This window comes from Borostomias antarcticus, assembly GCF_949987555.1.
Source record: "Borostomias antarcticus genome assembly, chromosome: 22".
NCBI classification, from domain to species: Eukaryota; Metazoa; Chordata; class Actinopteri; order Stomiiformes; family Stomiidae; genus Borostomias; species Borostomias antarcticus.
Genome location: NC_140255.1, coordinates 8417090 through 8437089, shown reverse-complemented (window position 1 = coordinate 8437089; position 20000 = coordinate 8417090). Strand labels below are relative to the sequence as shown.

Sequence of the window (20000 nt, the reverse complement as noted above, 5' to 3'; positions counted from 1 at the left end):
ACATGCGTGAAAGTGTTGTGTGTGCGTGCGTGCAGGCCATCGCTGCATGATGTGTGTGCGCTGTACTGTACAGTACTGTATGTGTTTGCTGTTGGTTAATGTTTGACCGTGTCTCAGTATGTGTGTGAAAGCAGCCGCGTGGCCTCGACAACCGGGAGTGCCGTCTTGTTGTTTGTTCATGCTAGCATGCCGTTAGCGTACCTATGTGGATGTACTGTGCGGACATGATGTGTGCCTGCGAGTGCATGCTGGGAACAGAACTCTGCAAGCTTGTTGGGTTTTATTTCCAAGAGAGTGAAGCTGATCATAAAGACGTGGAATGTACCGGTTCTCTCCCCACGGTGTGACTACGGCACCGGGACACCTGCACTGGCTAGCTGATCCAGATGTGTGTGTGTGTGTGTGTGTGTGTGTGTGTGTGTGTGTGTGTGTGTGTGTGTGTGTGTGTGTGTGTGTGTGTGTGGGTGTGTTTTCTGGACACATCATGTTGTATCTGCCTGTCTCTCTGACTTTGGTTCGGCTGAAACACCATTGTCTTCTGAGAGAGATCCAGAGAGCATTCTTGTCTCTGGTTTGGTTATTTTCAATTAGGCCATTTTTATGTGTTATTTAGTTCCAGCCCAGATAGCTGATCTGGGCCATATATAGGCCAGATGTGGCACTTAGTTCCGGCCCATATATGGCCCAGAACAGCCTGCTATCTGGGAAATAAACATAGTTGAACTTGAACTACCTAGGACTTACTTTCTGACAGAGTTAAGTGGAATGGACTGGGCGCATCTTTGAGCTAACGTTGTTGTTTTTTGTCTCCAAAACAAGCGAATGATGTCATCACTTTGTCAGCGTGTTCATCATTTACGTACCTCGCTCTTTTCTTATCGAAACATCCTCCTGGGTTTTCGCGAGGCAGCAGATTTATCGCTAACGTGTGTCTGCTGTGTTCCATCTCTCTCAGAGCTGACGTCCGGGACCGTTTGTCTTGGCGCTCTGCCTCTCTCCAGAGTATCGGTGGGGTTGTGGTTGAGTTATGAGCTAACATTAGTTTTCAGAGACGGAAAGCCTCCTTTAGGTTTTGACGTGCCAGGTGTTTGTGGGCGGAGCCGCGTCTGTGCGTGGATGTGAAACACATGGTCCGCTTCTCCACATGGTTCAGCTCAGCACATGACACTTGGCAACGTTGGCTAATCCACTATTTCCCTTTATTTTCTTTCACGACAGGCACCTTGTAATACTCACACCTAATTGTCTGCAATGATGCAAAATCAGTCATGTTGCGATGTTTGTTGCTCGCTAATGAGCCAACAACAATTGTGTTCTAGTGTCAGAGCTGTGAAAACCGCACGGCGCTGACAGACGGCCAAGGGCAGGCAGCCGGTGTTTCTTGCCAAGGTCATAAAAGGCATCACAGATATTTAGCTGTGGAATATCATTAATTTCTGTGAAATTGCTCGGCGTGTGCAGAGGGGCTGGGCTTGGCATGCGTATCATTCTAATGGGAGAAATCAGGTGCGGTAACAGCTGTAGGCATAACTCACCCTATTTCAAGATTTAAAGTATACATTTGGATTCTTTTTTTGGCAGGAGCGTGTTTTTCTTTGTGGGACGGACTGTAGACCATAGTATTGGTTATAGGTTATTGATGTTTTTAAAAGTGTTTTGATAACTGAGTTAATGTTGCTGTACTGGATAACCATCTGTGTAAATACTAATATCTACTTTCTCTCCCCCTGCCTCTCTCTCCCTCTCTCTCTCTCCCTCCCTCTCTCTCCCTCCCCCTCTCCCTCCCTCTCTCTCCCTCCCCCTCTCCCTCCCTCTCTCCCTCCCTCTCTCTCCCTCCCCCTCTCCCTCCCTCTCTCTCCCTCCCTCTCTCTCCCTCTGTCTCCCTCCCTCTCTCTCCCTCCCCCCTCCCTCTCTCTCCCCCCTCCCTCTCTCACTCTCTCTCCCCCCCTCCCTCCCCCTCTCCCTTTCTCTCCCTCTCTCTCCCCCCCTCACTCTCTCTATCTCCCTCCCTTTCTCTCCCTCTCTCTCTCCCCCCCTCCCTCTCTCACTCTCTCTCTCTCCCTCCCTTTCTCTCCCTCTCTCTCCCCCCCTCCCTCTCTCACTCTCTCTCCCTGTCTTCTCCTCCCCCTCAGAAGTCCAGTGCGGACGTGGAGACCAAGGTGTCCCTGGCGGACAGGATGAAGATCCTGCAGGAGAAGGAGGAGGCGTGGAAGAGCCGGGGCAAAGGCGCCGCCAACGACTCCACCCAGTTCACGGTGGCGGGACGCATGGCGAAGAGAGGTCCGCCCCCACCCCCACCCCCACCCCCCTCCCCCGCCACCCCACCCCCACCCTGCGCTCATCACACCTGTCACTTCATTCTAGATACATGGCTATATCCTGTTTATAGATCTAGGTAGATTAATATGGTAAACGGACCTACGAAATGTACAAAACGCCATGTGCGATGCATGATTGATCATGAGTTCATGGGAACTACGACCTTGTTGCAGTTGGCGTTATGTTTTCTGTGTTTCCTGCGGAGGTGTGCTGTATACCGGCCCGCTACAGTATGTGGGCGTGTGTTGGTAGCGGCCGGGTTGCGTCGTGACTCTGGCGTGCTGGGTTGCGTCGTGACTCTGGCGTGCTGGGTTGCGTCGTGACTCTGGCGTGCTGGGTTGCGTCGTGACTCTGGGGTGCTGGGTTGCGTCGTGACTCTGGCGTGCTGGGTTGCGTCGTGACTCTGGCGTGCTGGGTTGCGTCGTGACTCTGGCGTGCTGGGTTGCGTCGTGACTCTGGCGTGCTCCGCCCATGTGCTCCTCCCCAGGCCTGGTGTCAGAGACCGGCAGAGAAGAGTCCCCCGTCGCCCACCTGAAGAAGGCCTCCTCTACGCCCGTCAAACCGCACGAAGGTAACGCTCCCCCCCGTTCCCTAAACCCACTCAACCAGACACAGAGGTAACGCTCCCCCCCGTTCCCTAAACCCACTCAACCAGACACGGAGGTAACGCTCCCCCCCGTTCCCTAAACCCACTCAACCAGACACAGAGGTAACGCTCCCCCCCGTTCCCTAAACCCACTCAACCAGACACAGAGGTAACGCTCCCCCCCGTTCCCTAAACCCACTCAACCAGACACGGAGGTAACGCTCCCCCCCGTTCCCTAAACCCACTCAACCAGACACAGACGCGGAGAGCGCCGTCGAAACGGTCGGACGCAGCAGAAACGGGGCGTTGTGTTACTAAAAGGCTCTTCTCTTGGTTGGACAGAGATTTCCAGTCGTAGCGACGTCAAGGTGGAAGGGGACAAGAGGCTGGACAAGCTGGAGTCCTTCCTGGACAAGCTTCACAACAAAGGTATGTGCTGTTCGTAGGGCGGGGCATCGGCGAGGACGTGGCGATACGACGCACCATACATGGGTCTCCATATGATTGCATCACGTCGCATTGCGATACGATACAATACATATTGAGATACATTGCGATACACTACATCAGGGGTGCCCAATACATCGATCGCGATCGACCAGTAGATCACAGAGGCAATACTGGTAGATCTCAAGCCATTTAAAAAATTTAAAAAAAATAAAAATAAAATGACTTGACACACGTTGAAGTTGGTGTGCGGAGGCAAAATCATGTCTCCCCCCATGAATGAGCAACATTTACCTCCGACTGCTTAGATTACACGTGGGACAGCTTTGCTCCGCAGTTTATTTTGTTTGTGTGGGCTGATTTCATTACGTTTCGGTTTTTAGCAAATCTATTTTGTACCACGATAAACTACAAGGGTGATAGTAGCCTAGCAAAATCAATCAGAAACTCAATACTTGAAAGTCCAGATTATGCAACCGGCAGGGGGTTGCGGGGGGGGGGGGGGAGGGGGCTGAGCTGGTCAAGTAGCTCACAAGCCAAAAAAGTGGGCACTCCTGCTCTACATAATTTACTGAAAATTTTAAAATACAGCTGAAAATACAACTCCATCCCCTGCTCCCTCGAGGTGATCCTGAGGACATTTTAATCCATTTAAAACATGAATTATGTGTCTACGAATGAATTCTATCCTTCATTTGATAAATGTATCTGTATAATAGATCTATTCCCTGTCTTGTTCTGTATATTTGTGCAAAAAAAATATTTTTTTCGATTTATTTGTGTCAATGCTCTACCACAGAAAATCGATACAGTATCACATAATGTTTTTTGGGGATGTATTGCTGTATGGATTTTATTGCACAGCCCTAGTTACACAGTAAAGTCACATTCTTTACCGTTGTTTCCTCCACGCTGGCAGAATCAGTGCTGCCACAGCAAAAAAAAAAACCTGCTGAATGTGACTCGTCTCATCAACTTTTTTTCGAGTTTTGTTTTTGGCCTGCGCTCTCTGAATTCAAATTCTGCCTTCTGCAACACTAATTACATGTTTGGAATCACACAAAAAAGAAGAGGTTTTTCCGGTCCCCACTTCCTGTTTTCTGTGAGCAGGCATGGGACCCGGTCGGACATCCACCATCGAGGTCACGGCCGAGGCGGAGAAGGAGGTCATGACCCTGGACGACGACGAGACGTTCGGCAGCTTCTACAAACCCGTGTCACCCTCCGCCCTCAGCTCCAGCATCGTCATAGTGACCGAGGAGGACTTCAGCGACATTCAGGCCGACACGCCAAAGTATGTTTTCTCCTCGGTTTCAGCTACAAACATCGAATTCCGAGTATCTCTCTTGCTGTTTGTATAATAAGTTCACGTTTTCTGTGGCACGGTTGGTTTCCACCGCTTCCGCACGCCTTATTTTGACCATCGACAAACAGAACCTTTTCCTCAGCTGTTGGGTTTGTTGTGTAAACGGTACGGTGCTGTAGATGTGACCTCATCGGTGTCGACTCGCCGCTCTCTCCCCGTGTCCAGGCTGACGTCGGCGGTGGCGGAACACAAGCGCGCCGTGCGACCCGCCAGGAACAACCAGGGCTCCCGCAATCCCCTCCGAGCGCTGGCGGCGCGGAACGACCTCCGGCAGGTCTACACGGAGCAGAGGCTCAACGTCGCCACCGTGGAGACCAAGAGGATCCAAGTAGAAAGGAGTAGGACGGCTATGAACTATTCTAGTTTCAGTTGACATGAGAGGAAACGGCCATTACGGCTGAATTATGTGGGCGAATGTCAGACGCAGATAACCCACTTCCCTGTCGGACTGTCTCCGTTTTTGTGGGAAGCTGAGGTGATGGATTAGATGGAAACATTACATCTCAAGATACTGTAAGAAATAAGATTTCAGATATTGACCCTGAATCATCACTCGGTTTCCTTTCTCAATTAAGTGACGGCATTTTATACAATAGTTCCTCAGAACGCAAAGTTCCTTCGTAAAGAGAGTGCCGTTCCCACACAGGCGAGGTCATCTTTCACAAGCGCAGGACTAAGATGAGCCAGTTGAGTGTCATTTCATGATTTCATCTGGGTCCAGGAAATCCATACTATTGAAGAATGAAGCCTCCCATAGACCAGTGATCTATCCTCTAACCAGACGTTGTTGTTTTTTAATCTATTCCCTCAGTGGCCAAGCACTCCAACCTAGCGGACGCTGCCCTGGCCGGCCTGGCCAGCAAGGAGAACTTCCGGAAGGTCAACCTGCGCAGCGTCAAGTCCACGGAGGTGGTGACCAACAACAGCACGCTGCCTTTCAACAAGCTCATGCTTATCCGGATCAAAGGTCAGGGGCGGGAGGGGGCGGGTGGTGTTTAAAGGAAATGATTAGTCTGAAATTCCTGTGAGAAAGAACCTGAAAAAAGTCACTTAACTAATCAGCTAATCAGCTGATAAGAGGTTGATAAGAGGTTTTTCTGTCACAAGCGCCCTGGCTATTCTCAGCACTAGGCCATATACATGCCTCAGTTGGTCATGGTCGGGTGTCTGGAGGAGATTAAGTGTACATCCATGAGAACCTCACTGCCCACTGATGTATAAGGTGCGGCGGTATAGCTCAGGAGGTAGAGCGGGTCGTTCAGTGATCGTAGGGTCGGTGGTTCGAATCCCGGCTTCTCCTGACTACCTGTCGAAGTGTCCTTGGGCAAAGACACTGAACCCCAAAATTGCTCCCAATGAGCAGGCAAGCGCCTTGCATGGCAGCTGCCGCCATTGGTGTGTGAATGGCGCTCCGGGCCAGTGTAACAACTGGATGGGGAGCGCGTTACAAATGCAGTACCTTTACCTAAGGTCATAGTTGGAGAGAACTCTAGCCATTGGACTGAAACTATGTATAGGTACAGGCCACCGACTATAAAGGTGGGACAAACTGAATCCCATGTTGTCTGATCAGGGAACGCTGATGCCAAAGTGTTTCTCTGGGACTGACCTGGATCCTGCTGTTATACTGAATAAATGTTGAATTTGATCCACAATTCAGTTCCGGCAAACTACTTTCCTCTTCGGCCATTGATTCTTCAATACTATCAATCATCATATATCATCAGCGGAATCAGATTCCACCTCTAGAAGGAGTTGTTGTTCTGGGGTGGGGCTGGTTTTGGGGGGCTGGTTTTGGGGGGCTGGTTTTGGGGGCTGGTTTTGGGGGACTGGTTTTGGTGGGCTGGTTTTGGGGGGCTGGTTTTGGGGGGTGGTTTTGGGGGGTGGTCTGGCGGTCCCAGGCTGAGGCGTGTGTGTTCCCCGGCAGGGCGGAGGCACGTGCAGGTGCGTCTGGTGGAGCCCACCGCTCACTCCCTGAACAGCGGAGACTGCTTCCTCCTCATCACGCCCCGACACTGCTTCATGTGGAGCGGGGAGTTTGCCAACGTCATCGAGAAAGCTAAGGTATCACGCCGCCGCACCGAGGGAACGCCACTACCGCAGGGACGTCTCTGAAAAAAGGACAGGCAGAGCAGCGCACGTTGGTCGAAGCACGGAGACCAAAATTCTTATTTGCCGTTTATTTGGGCCGGCTGGTAACGCTGAGGCGAAACGGAAAGCCTTGGTCAGAGCGTATCTTCCGGTGTAAGGTGCGGCCTTATACAGCTCACAGTAATACATAGTTAAAAATCTGTCAAATTGATCAATCAGTCAAACAAACAAATCAATCAGCTAGTCCATCAATAGCATGCAGCCTACATGTGAACTAACAACACAGTTGTCATTTCGAGGACTATCAAGACACATAGTTCATTAATAAGCATGTCTGCGTCGATACTGTATTTTATCTCTTCTCAATTATTAACTTAGCGGCTGAAACATCAAGCTGATAAGTGTCAAAAGCCCTATAGTATAGGATTACTATAGTACAGTTTGACACATTATGAAGCATTTTATGAATAAGCGTAGGTGACGGTAGGTGTTTAGAGCATCCGACCATCAATCATTGCCTAACGGTTGTTCCCTTGAGCAAGGCACAACCTCAGCGCTAGCTCATAATTGTCGCTCATTAAAGTCGCCTGGGATAAAAAGCATCTGCTGGGTGACTAAAATGAGCGCTGTAAATACAGGCCCTTCACCGTAGGATGCTGTTCAGAGTAACGAGAGAGAGTTTGTGTGTGAGAGAGGCCAGCTGCTGTGGGGTGGGTTGAACCCGGGCTGCCCTGTCTGTGGGGTGGGTTGAACCCGGGCTGCCCTGTCTGTGGGGTGGGTTGACCCCGGGCTGCCCTGTCTGTGGGGTGGGTTGACCCCGGGCTGCCCTGTCTGTGGGGTGGGTTGACCCCTGGCTGCCCTGTCGGTGGGGTGGGTTGACCCCGGGCTGCCCTGTCGGTGGGGTGGGTTGACCCCGGGCTGCCCTGTCGGTGGGGTGGGTTGACCCCGGGCTGCCCTGTCTGTGTCCAGGCGTCGGAGATGGCCTCGTTCGTCCAGGCCAAGAGGGACCTGGGCTGTAAGGCCCCGCAGGTCACCGTCCTGGAGGAGGGCATCAACACCGACAACAGATGGGCCAGGGACTTCTGGAGCCTGCTGGGGGGCAAGACCGACTACAGAGGTACACACACACACACACACACACACACACACACACCTACACACACGCATCTACACACACACATGCACACATCTACACATGCACACACACACACCTACACACACACGCACACACACATATACACACATACATACATTATACACGCACACACCTACACATACACACACATGCACCTACACAGGCACACATCTACACATACACACATACACACACACACACACCTACACACACTCACCTACACACACACATGCACACACACATATACACACATAGATACATTATACACGCACACACCTACACATACACACACCTACACACATGCACCTACACACGCACACATCTACACATACACACATACACACACACACACACCTACACACACGCACATACACACGCACACACATCATATAGTAGGTAATGGTAGGAGAGAGAGGGCCATGCGTATTCATTACAGTACCACACAATACAACCCAACACCCACACTTGCATAGTACACATGCACACAATACACACACACACACACACTTGCATAGTGCACATGTACACAATACATACAATACACACACCATGTGTGAGATACTGGCACAGTACACATGCACACAAAACACACACACACACACACCATATGTGAGATCACAAGTGCATATTTCACACATATACAGTACATATGGAGGTACTCAGTGGTCTGGTCTCTCCTAGACATAGTCCAGATGACCGTTAAACACACATGGACCACACACACAGCACAGGAGGTGACCATGTATGGAACTGATTCAGGATTCTGCAACACACACACGCGCATGCATACATGCACACACACACAAACACACACACCCACACACACACAAACAACCACACCCACACACACTTAAACACACAATCTCTCTCTCTCCCATGACAGACTACAGAGGTACACATACAGCACACACACACTCTTTCTCACTATCTCTCCCATGACCCTGTGTGTGTGCGTGCGTGCGTGTGTGTGTGTGTGTGTGTGTGTGTGTGTGTGGTGTGTGGTGTGTGGTGTGTGGTGTGTGTGTGTGTGTGTGTGTGTGTGTGTGTGTGTGTGTGTGTGTGTGTGTGTGTGTGTGTAGGTGCAGGAGAGCCGGAGGAGGATGAGCTCTATGAGAACGGAGTGCTGGACTCTAATGGAGTTTACAGACTGCAGGAGGACAAGCTGGTTCCCCATGAAGAGGCCTGGGCCTCCATCCCCAGCGTCTCCCTACTCAACTCCAAAGAGGTACCCTGTCTGTCTGTCTGTCTGTCTGTCTGTCTGTCTGTCTGTCTGTCTGTCTGTCTGTCTGTCTGTCTGTCTGTCCGTCTGTCCGTCTCGCTGTCTATTTCATCCACTTTATCTCTCTTTTTCTCTCTCTCTCTCTCTCTCTCTCCCTCTCTCTCTCTCTCTCTCTGTAGGTGCTGGTGTTTGACTTCGGTAGTGAGGTGTACGTCTCTCTCTCTCTCTCTCTCTCTCTCTCTCTCTCTCTCTCTGTAGGTGCTGGTGTTTGACTTCGGTAGTGAGGTGTACGTCTCTCTCTCTCTCTCTCTCTCTCTCTCTCTCTCTCTGTAGGTGCTGGTGTTTGACTTCGGTAGTGAGGTGTACGTCTCTCTCTCTCTCTCTGTAGGTGCTGGTGTTTGACTTCGGTAGTGAGGTGTACGTCTGGCACGGTAAAGACGTCCCCCTCGGCGACCGGAAGGTGGCGGTCAAATTAGGCAAGCAGCTGCACGGCGGTTCCTATGACTACAGCGGCTGCAGGGTCAACCCGCTGGACGCGTCCTCCGACAGCGCCGACATCCCTCCGTGAGTTCTCCCTCTACGCCCCTCCTACAGTGCGCTGTCCAGTTGTGTGTGTGTAGGTGCGTGTGTGTAGGTGTGTGTGTATGTGTAGATGTGTGCGTGTGTAGGTGCATGTGTGTGTATGTGTAGGTGTGTGCGTGTATAATGTATGTATGTGTGTATATGTGTGTGTGCGTGTGTGTGTAGGTGTGTGTGTGTGCATGTGTAGATGTGTGTGTGTGTGTGTGTGTGTGTGTGTGTGTGTGTGTGTGTGTGTGTACCTCTGTAGTCGGTCTTGCCCCCCAGCAGGCTCCAGAAGTCCCTGGCCCATCTGTTGTCGGTGTTGATGCCCTCCTCCAGGACGGTGACCTGCGGGGCCTTACAGCTCCTGCAGTGCGCTGTCCAATCGCACCTATCGTGATATGATTGATATGTTGATGTGCGCTACCATTTTTTTGTATGGCTTTATAATGCGGCGGCTAGTGATCGTAGGGTCGGCGGTTCGAATCCCGGCTCCTCCTGACGACATGTCGAAGTGTCCTTGGGCAAGACGCTGAACCCCAAATTGCTCCCAATGCACAGGCTGGCTGGCACCTTGCATGGCAGCTGGCCGCCATTGGTGTGTGAATGTGTGTGTGAATGGGTGAATGAGAGGCCATTCTAAAGTGCTTTGGATAAAAGTGCTATTTAAGTGCTGTCCATTTACCATAAGTGTCACTCCCCATATACTCTCCTGTCCATATCAATGCAACTATTTGGTCAATACTGCCCCCTAGTGATGACAGGTAGTCAATTCAAGCTTTATCTTTACTCTGTTGAAGTGTCTAAAAAGCTCAAAGCAAACATTTTACTAGTTAGTGCAGCTAAATAGATGTTGTGTTTCGAATACAGTAAACAGTATCTGATGTTATACCAAACAATAGTATCTGATATTATACTAAATTACAGTATATGATATTATACCAAACAGCACTATATGATATTATACCAAACAACACTATATGATATTATACCAAACAACACTATATGATATTATACCAAACGACAGTATATGATATTATACCAAACGACAGTGATATTATACCAAAGGAAAGTGATGTATATGACATTATGCTGTGTGCATTCCGTGTGCAGGCAGGGAGATGGACGCCCCAGCTGGGCCCTGTTCGGCAGGCTGTCGGAGCACAACGAGACGGCTCTGTTCAGAGAGAAGTTCCTGGACTGGGCCGAGAGGAAGAAGGAGGAGGCGGCCATGGAGGAGGTCAAGGTAGGACAGAGTTACACACCCTGAGGTACATACCGGAGGTACATACCGGGGGCTGAGTACTTACAGCTGGACTCGGGGATGAATCCCGTGACATAAATGCATCGTCACCCTCTCAGATGTGTGTGTCGAGTTCTAATTGAAGATGGCCCCCGGTCTCCCCCCGCCCTCCCCTCAGAGTCCCGTCCATGCCTCCCCTCGCGCCGCCCTGGAGTCGGAGCTCAAGCCGTGCGACGCCAGGGCCCTGCTGGAAGGGGCGGGAGGGGCCGTGGGCACGCCGCTGGAGGGCGTGGACGTGCGGCGCGGGCGCGGTCTGGTCCGCACCGAGGACGGGCGCCAGGCGGAGCTGGCCACCGTGGCGGTGGACGTCTGGCACATCCGGGAGTTCGAGGAGGAGGAGCTGGCGCCGGAGAGCCGCGGGCAGCTGCACGAGGGCGACACCTACGTCATCCGCTGGAAGTACTCGGTCACCACCGTGGGTGAGTCGCGGTTCGTGTGGGGGTGCCGCGCTCCCCCTCCCCCCCGGTCAACAGCCTTGTCTGAACGCTCTACAAAGTCATCCTCGCCCCTTTTTGGTGAATCGGTGACCATGATTACACACAGTCTGACCGGATTGGTTACAGTTTTGGGTCACACATTCTATGAAGCCCATGTCTATAATGCATTATAAGTATCTACTTATAGCGTGTTATAACCATAGTTATAACACTCATAAATAATCATAATACCTTATAATCATAATTATAACACATTATAAAGACATGTTATGATGACTTATATGAGGTCAACTATCATAATACATCCTTTTTTCTCACAATGATTATAGTGTATTATAATTATCATAGTTGTAGTACATTATAATCATTTTATAAATGCATTATAATCACTGTTATCATGCTTAATAATGTCATTATAAGTTACTCTAAGTGGTCATTGCATGCTTTAAGTAAAGTAATGAAATGACTGTGGTATAGGCAGATATATAACCCCGTTTTGGTAAGGAACTGTTTTTTTTTGCTTTCACCTATCCAATCACATTAGTGCACCGATAAGAGTTTGACGCTATGCAAGGACACAGCTGTTTAACAGTTTGCATCCGTTCAGGATGCTTTGTATTCACACCACCGCTGTGTAGTTTGGCCGCCCTGCTGCTGTCAAGAATCAAAACAACAACTGACGTGATCATATGGAAAGCAGGAAGACAGGGAAGAGCGTTTCCCATGTCCTGGTGAAGGCCATGCCTGGCAGACATTTTAAACGTTCAGTTTTCCTGAGCCATGTTGTTGTTGTTGTTGTCCAGTGGGGAAGAGGCAGAAGCCGGGGGAGCTGAGCAGCGGCGGCCCGGGGCGCGAGCGCAGCGCCTGCTTCTTCTGGCAGGGACGCCACTCCAGCGTCAGCGGCAAAGGGACCTCGGCGCTCATGACGGTGGAGCTGGGCAACCACCGGGGGGCGCAGGTGAGCTGGCACTAAATAAAGTTATTCATTAATTACAATAAGTCATACTTTACCGTGATATTTTTGCATAGTGAACTTCAGCGATTAGCACATCTCCAAGGGTAATTCATGAATCATGAAACCATGTATATACGGTACCACAAACCTTTGCTTCAGTTTGACCAATTTAGCTGCAGCCAGCCCAGCCCCTTTTGTTGTCTTCATATATATATATATATATATATATATATATATATATATATATATATATATATATATATATATATATATATACCATGCAATTGCAAGTGCAAGAAAAAATTATATAATATATATAATTTTTTCTTGCACTTGTCCATCTGATGTAATTGCATGGTCCTTGTGCTGTGCCCTGGGGGGCTCCTGGTGGGGTGTGTAGGTACTGGTCGCTCAGGGGAAGGAGCCTCCTTGCTTCCTGCAGCTGTTCCAGGGAGGTCTCATCATCCACAAGGGCAGCAGAGAAGACGGTGCCAACAACACCGGTACTGTACCATGACAGAAAGACACACCCCGCTCAATTGCTTTGTGTACTGGGCTGTAACTGTCCGCGCTGGTGCTCAAAAACACAGTTAGCAGTCCCCTATTGCAAACAAGATTAACCAATTTTGTTAAGAAAGAAAAGAGAGGATTGGCAGCATCTAATGAAGGCTTTCTAGCGAGACAAATCTGCTGTAAATGAAGTTGGCGCTCGGTGGCGGGGAAGGCTGCTCTGACCGTGCCGTCCCCCCCCCCAGGGGGCTGGCGTCTGTTCTGCGTGCGAGGCGAGGTCCCGGAGGAGGCGTCTCTGGTGGAGGTGGAGCGCTGCTGCGCCAGCCTGCGCTCTCGCGCCTCCATGGTGGCGCTGGCCGCCCGCGAGGGCCGGCTGTACCTGTGGCACGGCTGCAAGACCCACGCCGGCGCCAGGGAGGTGGGCTCCAGGGCGGCAGAGAGACTCGTCCAGGGGTAGGTGCTGCAGGGAGGGAGGGAGGGAGGAATGGAGGGAGGGGGGGTGGAGAGAGGGAGGGATGGATGGAGGGAGGGAGGGGGGGGTGGAGAGAGGGAGGGGGGATGGAGGGAGGGATGGATGGATGGATGGAGGGAGGGAGGGGGGGTGGAGAGAGGGAGGGATGGATGGAGGGAGGGAGGGGGGTTGGAGAGAGGGAGGGATGGATGGAGGGAGGGAGGGGGGGTGGAGAGAGGGAGGGATGGATGGAGGGAGGGAGGGAGGGGGGGGTGGAGAGAGGGAGGGATGGATGGAGGGAGGGAGGGGGGGTGGAGAGAGGGAGGGATGGATGGAGGGAGGCAGGGGGGGTGGAGAGAGGGAGGAATGGATGGAGGGAGGAATGGATGGAGGGAGGGATGGATGGAGGGAGGGAGGGGGGATGGAGAGAGGGAGGGATGGATGGAGGGAGGGAGGGGGGGTGGAGAGAGGGAGGGATGGATGGAAGGGGGGTGGAGAGAGAGAGGGAGGGATGGATGGAGGGAGGGAGGGGGGGTGGAGAGAGGGAGGTAGGGATGGAAGGGGGATGAATAGATGGAGGGATGGATGGAGGGAGGGAGGGGGGGTGGAGAGAGGGAGGGATGGATGGAAGGGGGGTAGAGAGAGAGAGGGAGGGATGGATGGAGGGAGGGAGGGGGGGGTGGAGAGAGGGAGGGAGGGATGGAAGGGGGATGAATAGATGGAGGGAGGGAGGGATGATTAGAAGAATGGATAGTGATAGGCCTCTTCAGTATCTTGTATCTTGCATGTCTTTGCACAATCTAAGCCTCCCTCACTTGATACTTGTTATTCTGTAGCATGATTGTACAGTTCATCTGTATATTTGCATTTCTTCTGTATTGTATATTGCACTCATCGGCATGATTGTACAATTCTGTATTATTTGTTTACATATTTATTTACATTTTTATTACATATTTATTTATTTACAGACGTAGAGCCAATGTTAAACAACATAAGACCACTGACAGCATTGATACATAAAACACCGTTGAACATGGCACAACATTAAACCATGAACATGACATAGATGACAACATTAAAACATAACAGGAATAATACACACTCGGATGTACAACCAGCGTAAAACAACAAACAAACATGAAACAACCATCAGTACCCATTCTATTACTCCCCATCCTGTCCCCATTCTATTACTCCCCATCCTGTCCCCCATTCTATTACTCCCCATCCTGTCCCCCATTCTATTACTCCCCATTCTATTACTCCCCATTCTATTACTCCCCCATCCTGTCCCCATTCTATTACTCCCCATCCTGTCCCCCATTCTATTACTCCCCATCCTGTCCCCATTCTATTACTCCCCATCCTGTCCCCATTCTATTACTCCCCATCCTGTCCCCATTCTATTACTCCCCCATCCTGTCCCCATTCTATTACTCCCCATCCTGTCCCCATTCTATTACTCCCCCATCCTGTCCCCATTCTATTACTCCCCCATCCTGTCCCCATTCTATTACTCCCCATCCTGTCCCCATTCTATTACTCCCCATCCTGTCCCCATTCTATTACTCCCCATCCTGTCCCCCATTCTATTACTCCCCATCCTGTCCCCCATTCTATTACTCCCCATTCTATTACTCCCCATCCTGTCCCCATTCTATTAATCCCCATCCTGTCCCCCATTCTATTACTCCCCATCCTGTCCCCATTCTATTACTCCCCATCCTGTCCCCATTCTATTACTCCCCATCCTGTCCCCATTCTATTAATCCCCATCCTGTCCCCCATTCTATTACTCCCCCATCCTGTCCCCATTCTATTAATCCCCATCCTGTCCCCCATTCTATTACTCTCCATCCTGTCCCCATTCTATTACTCCCCCATCCTGTCCCCATTCTATTAATCCCCATCCTGTCCCCATTCTATTAATCCCCATCCTGTCCCCCATTCTATTACTCTCCATCCTGTCCCCATTCTATTACTCCCCCATCCTGTCCCCATTCTATTAATCCCCATCCTGTCCCCATTCTATTAATCCCCATCCTGTCCCCCATTCTATTACTCCCCATCCTGTCCCCATTCTATTAATCCCCATCCTGTCCCCCATTCTATTACTCCCCCATCCTGTCCCCATTCTATTAATCCCCATCCTGTCCCCCATTCTATTACTCCCCCTCCTGTCCCCATTCTATTAATCCCCATTCTATTACTCCCCCATCCTGTCCCCATTCTATTACTCCCCCATCCTGTCCCCATTCTATTACTCCCCCATCCTGTCCCCATTCTATTACTCCCCATTCTATTACTCCCCATTCTATTACTCCCCATCCTGTCCCCATTCTATTACTCCCCATTCTATTACTCCCCCATCCTGTCCCCATTCTATTACTCCCATCCTGTCCCCATTCTATTACTCCCCATCCTGTCCCCCATTCTATTACTCCCCATCCTGTCCCCCATTCTATTACTCCCATCCTGTCCCCCATTCTATTACTCCCCATCCTGTCCCCCATTCTATTACTCCCATCCTGTCCCCCATTCTATTACTCCCATCCTGTCCCCCATTCTATTACTCCCATCCTGTCCCCCATTCTATTACTCCCCATCCTGTCCCCCATTCTATTACTCCCATCCTGTCCCCCATTCTATTACTCCCCATCCTGTCCCCCATTCTATTACTCCCATCCTGCCCCCCATTCTATTACTCCCCATCCTGTCCCCATTCTATTACTCCCCATCCTGTCCCCATTCTATTACTCCCCATTCTATTACTCCCCATCCTGTCCCCCATTCTATTACTCCCCATCCTGTCCCCATTCTATTACTCCCCATTCTATTACTCCCCATCCTGTCCCCATTCTATTACTCCCCCATCCTGTCCCCATTCTATTACTCTCCATCCTGTCCCCCATTCTATTACTCCCCATCCTGTCCCCCATTCTATTACTCTCCATCCTGTCCCCCATTCTATTACTCCCCATTCTATTACTCCCCATCCTGTCCCCCATTCTATTACTCCCCATCCTGTCCCCCTGCTACCCAATGATCCCATGATCCTTATTAGCCAGTATGTATGAATCTAAAATTATCAATCAGATTTATATTTTAATTTATTTGCACTTTTGTATAACAGAGTACGACAACAGAAAATAAACAGATTGTGCAGGTGAACATCTAGAAAACCCCAGATTTCTAAAATTGATGTCACCTCAATAAATCATTGGTACATAGTCATTTGTACACTAAATTACTAAAAAATAAAATTTAATAAAGAAAAAGACAAACAGATAAACAGACAAAATATTCTCAATAATACACAAACAAGCAAGAGAACAAAAAGTAGACTATATGAGTACATAGTTATTATATAGAAAATAGTTAGTGCCAGATATTTATGGTGGCACATTGATTTTTTCTAGGACCTTAGACCAGCAGATAATGTGTTGTATTTTAGCATGATGGAATTTTTCTGTAGAGAGCTCTATCTCTGTACGAGGAGAGCCGTTCCCTCACTGATGGAGCGTGGCGGTTTCCAGAGACAGACTATCGCTCTTTTGGCAGCTGTGGGACCAGTTAAGAGCAGGCGTCTGTCGTTTGTGGTTAGTGCCATAGAGAGGGCAGAGGTGGCGTTAAATAATAGTAGAGATTGTGAGAAAGGGACAGCTCTCTCCATAATATTGAACGTGGCCCTTAGGACATTCTGGGGAAACTTTTCAAGGGCCGTTTAACTTTGTTTCTGTGATGTCCCTTGAATGTGGCTGGGGTAACAGTGAAAGTTCCCCTTGGGTATTAATAAAATAGAAATACCATTGCACTTATTGTTTATCTGTGTGTGTGTGTGCGTGCGTGCGTGCGTGCGTGCGTGCGTGTGTGTGTGTGCGTGCGTGCGTGTGTGTGTGTGGCAGGTGTTCTCCTGAGCTTGGATTGGGCAGCGACAGCACGGTCAAGGTGGAGGAGGTGGAGGAAGGGGCGGAGCCTGCAGAGTTCTGGAAGGCCCTGGGGCAGCAGGACAGGAAGGCCTACGACTGCATGATGCAAGGTGGCCACGCCCTCCGCACACTCCCCTGTACAACACTCCCCTCCGCACACTCCCCTGTACAACACTCCCCATCACACACTCCCCTACACAACACTCCCCATCACACACTCCCCTACACAACACTCCCCATCACACACTCCCCTACACAACACTCCCCATCACACACTCCCCTACACAACACTCCCCATCACACACTCCCCTGTACAACACTCCCCATCACACACTCCCCTGTACAACACTCCCCATCACACACTCCCCTGTACAACACTCCCCATCACACACTCCCCTACACAACACTCCCCATCACACACTCCCCTGTACAACACTCCCCATCACACACTCCTCTACACAACACTCCCCATCACACACTCCCCTACACAACACTCCCCATCACACACTCCTCTGTACAACACTCCCCATCACACACTCCCCTACACAACACTCCCCATCACACACTCCTCTACACAACACTCCCCATCACACACTCCTCTACACAACACTCCCCATCACACACTCCCCTGTACAACACTCCCCTCCGCACACTCCTCTACACAACACTCCCCATCACACACTCCTCTACACAACACTCCCCATCACACACTCCCCTGTACAACACTCCCCATCACACACTCCCCTACACAACACTCCCCATCACACACTCCCCTACACAACACTCCCCATCACACACTCCTCTACACAACACTCCCCATCACACACTCCCCTGTACAACACTCATCGCAGAAGAAGACCGCATAAACACGCTGACAACAGTCGTGTCGTTAATCAAATTATCCTCAGCTGTTCACACACACTGATATTACTGTGAGGGACTTGACACCGTGACCTCTCAACAGAGCGCTAACACCTGCAACACATCCCCTGCTGTGAGACTAATGACTACTGTAACACACCTCCTGCTAGGCCATACAGTTCACTCACCACTTCTTTCTAAACTACTGTACTACGGGGTGGCTGTACCTCAGGGGGTAGAGCGGGTCGTCCAAAGATCGTAGGGTCGGCGGTTTGAACCCCGGCTCCTCCTGACGAAGTGTCCTTGGGTAAGACAATGAACCCCAGATTGCATGTCAGCTGCCGCCATTGGTGTGTGGTACGTGTGTTTGAATGGGTGAATGAGAAGCCTTCATTGTAAAGCGCTTTGGATAGAAGCGCTATATAAGTGCAGTCCATTTACCATGACAGTGGCACCATCATAACCACGGATATCTAATAAAAGGCTGTTATTCTTAGTCAAACGTCCCACCGTTGCCACAGTAACCTAACGGTAACCCGTGTTCTCCCGGCGTGTTCCAGACCCGGGGAAGTACAACTTCACGCCGCGCCTGTTCCGTCTGAGCGCCAGCTCGGGGGTCTTCGAGGGGGAGGAGCAGCTGAGCCCGGCCCGGGTGGCGGAGGCCGTCATGGCGCTGCCCTTCCTGCAGGAGAACCTCTACTCAGCACAGCAGCCCGGTAAAACTGCTCACCTGCTTTCCTTTAAAACCTTCTCTCTCCCTCCCTCCTTCTCTCCCTCTCTCCCTCCTTCTCTCCCTCCCTCCCTGCTTCTCTCCCTCTCTCCCTCCTTCTCTCCCTCCCTCCCTGCTTCTCTCCCTCTCTCCCTACTTCTCTCCCTCCCTCCCTGCTTCTCTCCCTCTCTCCCTCCTTCTCTCCCTCCTTCTCTCCCTCTCTCCCTCCTTCTCTCCCTCTCTCCCTCCTTCTCTCCCTCCCTCCCTCCTTCTCTCCCTCTCTCCCTCCTTCTCTCCCTCTCTCCCTCCTTCTCTCCCTCTCTCCCTCCTTCTCTCCCTCTCTCCCTCCCTCTCTCCCTCCTTCTCTCCCTCTCTCCCTCCTTCTCTCCCTCTCTCCCTCCTTCTCTCCCTCCTCTCCCTCTCTCCCTCGTTCTGCACATCCATCTTTCTCTGATCTGCTCTGCTCTTGATCTGTGGCTGTTTCCCCTGTTTTCCTCTTTTTGCGTCGCCCACACACTAGTCTGGAGTTCAGCAATGCAAGTCTGGTAAAGGAGGAGCGAACTTTGGATGAATCGAACGTTGTTGTTTTTTTGTCATTTGAATCTGGCCAATCACCCGACAGCAGGGACTCGCTTTCAACCAGAGACCCGTTCCTTCATCGTTTCCTACGCTTCTTTTACACAATAAAAATACACCCATGATCTTGATCGTTCAACGTGCTTGTGTATTTGTTTATTTTTTTGTCTCCTGGCTTCCCCTTCCTGTGGCCTCCCAGCCCTCTTCCTGTTAGACAACCACATGGAGGTGTACCTGTGGCAGGGCTGTCAGCCCGACGAGGCCGAGTGCACGGGCTCCGCCAAGATCCGCTGGGACAACCAGAAGAGGTGCGCCCTGGAGACCGTGCTGCAGTACTGCAAAGGTCAGCGGGGTCACCCGGGAGGGAGGGAGATTACATTACATTTGTCAATTAGCTGACGCTTTTATCCAAAGCCACTTACAATAATTGCATTTAAAGTAGGAAAAGCCAGTGCACTACTCGCCAGAGAAGTACATTTCCTTTATAAAACAAGTGACTAAGAGCATAATCTAGTGCTGAAGGCAAAATGCAAGAATAGCAA

At 50.7% G+C, this 20000-nt stretch overlaps 1 protein-coding gene across 1 annotated transcript in view; it reads left to right on the top strand.

The window, feature by feature from the left end:
* svild (supervillin d) overlaps positions 1-20000 on the top strand; it is a 65218-nt gene that overhangs the window by 41661 nt on the left and 3557 nt on the right. The window contains exons 9-26 of the mRNA XM_084455976.1: positions 2133-2280; positions 2807-2890; positions 3248-3334; positions 4463-4646; positions 4884-5056; positions 5530-5685; positions 6646-6782; positions 7779-7926; positions 9024-9169; positions 9552-9727; positions 10838-10970; positions 11146-11446; positions 12268-12422; positions 12820-12922; positions 13175-13382; positions 17289-17422; positions 18734-18889; positions 19658-19801. Coding sequence (XP_084312102.1) covers positions 2133-2280; positions 2807-2890; positions 3248-3334; positions 4463-4646; positions 4884-5056; positions 5530-5685; positions 6646-6782; positions 7779-7926; positions 9024-9169; positions 9552-9727; positions 10838-10970; positions 11146-11446; positions 12268-12422; positions 12820-12922; positions 13175-13382; positions 17289-17422; positions 18734-18889; positions 19658-19801 — 2773 coding nt within the window. The remainder of the gene's footprint in view (positions 1-2132; positions 2281-2806; positions 2891-3247; positions 3335-4462; positions 4647-4883; positions 5057-5529; positions 5686-6645; positions 6783-7778; positions 7927-9023; positions 9170-9551; positions 9728-10837; positions 10971-11145; positions 11447-12267; positions 12423-12819; positions 12923-13174; positions 13383-17288; positions 17423-18733; positions 18890-19657; positions 19802-20000) is intronic.